Source organism: Cyprinodon variegatus, unplaced genomic scaffold (assembly GCF_000732505.1).
Source record: "Cyprinodon variegatus isolate N-32 unplaced genomic scaffold, C_variegatus-1.0 Scaffold1254, whole genome shotgun sequence".
Taxonomy (NCBI): domain Eukaryota; kingdom Metazoa; phylum Chordata; class Actinopteri; order Cyprinodontiformes; family Cyprinodontidae; genus Cyprinodon; species Cyprinodon variegatus.
This window is the reverse complement of record NW_015151707.1, coordinates 132,232-136,722: the sequence shown is the minus strand read 5'-3', so window position 1 is coordinate 136,722 and position 4,491 is coordinate 132,232. Positions and strand designations below refer to the sequence as shown.

At 37.9% G+C, this 4,491-nt stretch overlaps 1 protein-coding gene across 1 annotated transcript in view; it reads left to right on the top strand.

Moving 5' to 3' along the window:
• Positions 1–3,568: 3,568 nt before the first annotated feature.
• Positions 3,569–4,491, top strand: part of ang (angiogenin, ribonuclease, RNase A family, 5) — a 10,288-nt gene continuing 9,365 nt past the window's right edge. The window contains exon 1 of the mRNA XM_015401740.1: positions 3,569–3,828. Within this exon, the coding sequence (XP_015257226.1) occupies positions 3,569–3,828 (260 nt within the window). The remainder of the gene's footprint in view (positions 3,829–4,491) is intronic.

Below are 4,491 nucleotides of genomic sequence, written 5' to 3'. Positions count from 1 at the left end.
TTCTCCTTCTTTCAGCCGAAAACACAGAAGCATGGCGGGGGTGTGAGTGAAATGGAGTCCTTTCTGTAAAATTAACAGACCGTAGTTGCCATGTTTGCTCAGCTATGTCTTTGTCCAAATATGTCATTGCCTTTTCTTTTTAGGGCTTTCAGCACAAAATTGCACAAATTGCCAATGCAGCGTATTTCACTCTAGTGAGCTTCATATTTAACACACTGATCTCTATTTATTCACTGGATTGCTGATTGCCCAAAAAAAGTAAAGCACCCTTTCGCCATATTGGTACTCCCAACTCCGACGGAGATGCGCCGTAAAAATGCGTATGTGTGTAGCATTTGGCTGCCAAAACAAGCTGTTTGCCTGCTGTGGGCAGACAATTCAAAGGTAATTTCAGGGTCAATGGATGTACTAACCAAGAAAATCCATATATACGCCGATGTATCCCATAGTATAGAATGTAGCATAACATTACATAATAGAAAGTAAATAGAAAGTAATTCACTGTGAAATGTCAATGTATTAACTCTTTATTAAAAGGATGACACTGTCCTTTTTGTAGTGTTTGTTGTATTTCTCATTTGAAAAAGTGTTGTGCTGAAATATATTGCATGTTACATTGACGGGAAATAAAAAGCAACTCAAACATTTTAAAGGCTAATGCACAGACACAGCATAAAAGTATATGGCATCATGCATGCACAGTTTGCAAATAGGAAAATACTATAGCATTAAAAGACATGTACTTGAAATTCAGTCTTGATTTAAAATGTTTAAATCATATGTAATATGTAATTACTATAACAATGTATAGTATGAATACATGTATATTGCATGTACATCATCAATTTAGCACTTTTAGCATATCGGTATTATTATGCTCCATTGATACATTAATTTTGTTGTGATGGATTTCTATAATATGTTATCATTAAATGATTTATAGCATTCAATGACTTCAAAATGAATTTGCAACGATGTGCCTATTTTTTTTATTATAAGTTAAAGTAATCTATTTATTTTATGAAACACCAAGCGTGTGTCAAAGTGATGAATTTATCTTTATTCAGCCCCCCTGAAAAGGAGAACATCATAGTTGTTCAAAGCTGTAGCGCACATATTGTTTACATTGCTACCGGTCTAACTAGGGAGTACCAATATGGTGGCTGGTGGCTTCACTTCAACCCCGCACTAGCAACGGGCTATCAGCAATTCAGTTAATAAGTAGAGATAATTGATTTAACAGGGGGCATTGACACTTCCGTCTTTTTCCTCTTTTACTAATTTGGCTTCCGGATAGACGAGTCCGAGTAGCACCATATCACTGCGGAGCTGAGTCCACAATGTTGAATGTGAGCAGGTCGATCACATCAGGGCGTCGGTCCTTACACTGTGAGAACATACATTGTGAACGGTGAACTTTTAAACCCTGCGGTTTCGTTGTACAGTGTAAGCTATAGCTGCATGCAACGATTGAAAAAATCGTACAATGTATGCCCAGCTTGATATGTCTGGATTTCTCTGAGCTTCATTTCCGTGGCTCTTTGTCTTGTAATGACCTCAAAGTGTCTCGGACCCCCTTGAAGTCTACTTAGCCCCCAATAGGAAAGTCACAGTGTCAGGGACTACTGGTAAGATTAGAGTTTTAATAAAATTCTGTTCTATTTTTCTGATTTGGATTTTGTCATACCTTTTCTGTCTGCTTGCTTTTTGCTATGTTTTGTAGTTTATTGCTCTTGCATATTTCTTAGACTTAGGTTTTGACATTACTTTCTCACTTATTCTGTTAGGGCCTGTTTCACATGTTTGTCCCCGTTGAAGTACAAATTGGCAATGACACTTGCACTAAAGCAAACATGACGAGCAGAGAAGAGAAATGGAAGAGATAGAGGGAGATTCTGTCAAAATGACAAGTTGCCCAGGGGTCTCATTTAAAGCATGTTATCCAGACTTTAGGTATACCTATGCCAAACATCTGAAAAGTTGAGTATATATAAAAAATTATAATAATCCTGATTTATAAAACAATGTGTATGCATAAAACCAAGCAAATTTCATGATTAAATAACAGCTATGTTTCAAAGTTTGTGTCCAAGGCTCCAACTAATGTTCGGTCCATGTAGATGAAACCTTCAGTCTGACAGATTCACAAACAGAAAAGTTAGGCTGTCACACAAATGTAGAAAACGACTGAATCTGTCCATTAAAAATATAAAGCACACAAATTTGTGCTTTTACATGGGTTACTTAAATTGCAAGCTATTAAATGATATACTTTTGTCAAACTGTGAAGTGGGCTATGCCTATAGGTCCAGGTCTCTATGCTAACTGAACTATTGATAGGAAGCTTTCTCTTTCTTCCTACTTTGTTACAGGCTTCCTTATTTGAACAGCATTTATTATGGCAGCCGCTGAAGCACTTCTGCTCTGTTAAGTTTCCTTAACAATTTAGCTAATTTTGCTGAACACACTGATAATATGTGCAAAGGAAACATGCTGCAAGTAGCATACAACAGCCAATTGAAAGCTACAAACTAGCTCTGCATAACAGAAGTGTTCTGAACAATTGTTTTTAAATCCTGGTATTTAAGGCAAATTGCATCTCTGCAGATTTTCAATGTTTGATTTAGGTGAATGCATTTCGGTGAAGCTTGTCAATCAGCCACCAATGGAAATCAGCTGTGATAAAGCATATATAAACAGATCCACTGCAAAAAACATAAACAGGACGTTTTAGCTCCATGTGTTGATGATTTCACACAATATATTTTGGTCCTCCAACTTTAGGGGATTTTATATTTACCTTTAACTTTTATATTTGGATTCATTTGCTCCATGTGCTCATTCCATCAAAACTAGTCTAGGTCAAATATTTGAGTAACTGCACTTTGACATTAATAGAAATGGTAATAATGTGAGTATAAATATAATTGGTAATCAAATGTTAAGTGAAGTGGAGGAGAGAGTTTCAGATATGAGCAGACTTGAAACTGTTTCATTTAGGTTTTATTTATATGTTGGCTTCAACGGAAATTATGTTGCATTAAATATGAAACTGAGATAATTGTAATTCAAAATGATCCCTCATCATCTTTAAACTCCATTTGTCGAAGCTGTTGAACAACATGTTGATGTTGGAATGTGGAGTAAAACATTCTGGATTGAAATCTTTACTACCCCATCTTTTACTACTACTGGGGTACTACCTCTTTTTGTACCCCAGGTGCTAAAGCCTTTTCTTTACCAATTTGCTGTAGGCTTATTAGAATTTAGCCAATGATGCTTTGAGTATGTTCCAGGTTATGTGGTGTTGTGAAAAGTAAATTAAATCTTGGATTTGATTAGCTTTCCTGGTCCTGCTGCTGTAAAGCTGTCAAGGCTCAGAACATAAGCACCAGTATTCAGACAGACAGACAATATGATATCTCCAAAGGCGTTTATTAAAAATTACGGATTTGCAAAAAAAAAAACAGCTCTGCCGTCTAAGGCAGGAACCTCTGCAGGAAGACAACACAGGTTAGTGACTATGTTGATTTGGCAGAGGAAGATTATGAACAAGTGAGTCACTACCATGGTCTTAAACTTCAGTACATGCCGAGAGGAAGAGGTAGATTCAAACTGGTGGGCTGCTGACAAGAGGTGGCAAACGCTGCTCAAAGAGTCCCATACGTTAAAGCCCCAAAGACTGAAGAACAGGCAGGAGATAAGATCCAAGCGGAAGAAGGAAGGCAGGACGATCCAGAGGGCAAAGCCAAAGCCGTTGTCAAGGAGCTTCGCGGAAGTCTGGGCCAAAAGATCCAAGTTCCTAAGAGGTGCTGAAGGGATATTCAGGTCGGTGCCAGGAAGCAGATCCAGGTTCTGTAAACAGAATCCATCAGGAGTCGGAAGATAGGTCAGGCAAGCAGATCAGGTAGGCTCAGAGGTCCACAGGCACAACTGGTCAAGATCAGGCAATCCGAACACTCAGGAACGCTAAACAACTCTCACCAAGGGCTTGAATAATCTGGCATGGATGACTGGAAGAAGGCAGGTTAAATAAAGACTGGAGCAGGTGAAACAGAAGATTGCTAAATAGAAATTGTGCGGATCCAGGCAGGTGGATGGAACGAGCAACTACATGCTAAACAGAGGTAAACGTTTGTTGAAATGTGGAGGCAGATTGAAAGAGATGGTTTATGTGGTGATTTATGTTGAAGATAAAAGAAAACTGTTTACAGTTTAAAATATGTAAAATGGACTATAAGTAAAAAGTTAAGAATTCTAATGTGTAATGTTTGCAAAAACTATGACTATACTAAAGAGAAAGTTAAAGGAAAATTCCGGTTTTTAACACTTTTAGCCCCTTTTCTGTAGTGTCCAGGATGAAATCGAATGATCGACACCAAAATTTTGACGATTGGTCCTGTCTCGGCTATTTGGCTCATGCAGAATCCCCCCCTGGCTGCTTCTGAATGCCTTCCATTGTGTATGTCCGATAATGTCCTTTAAACAACC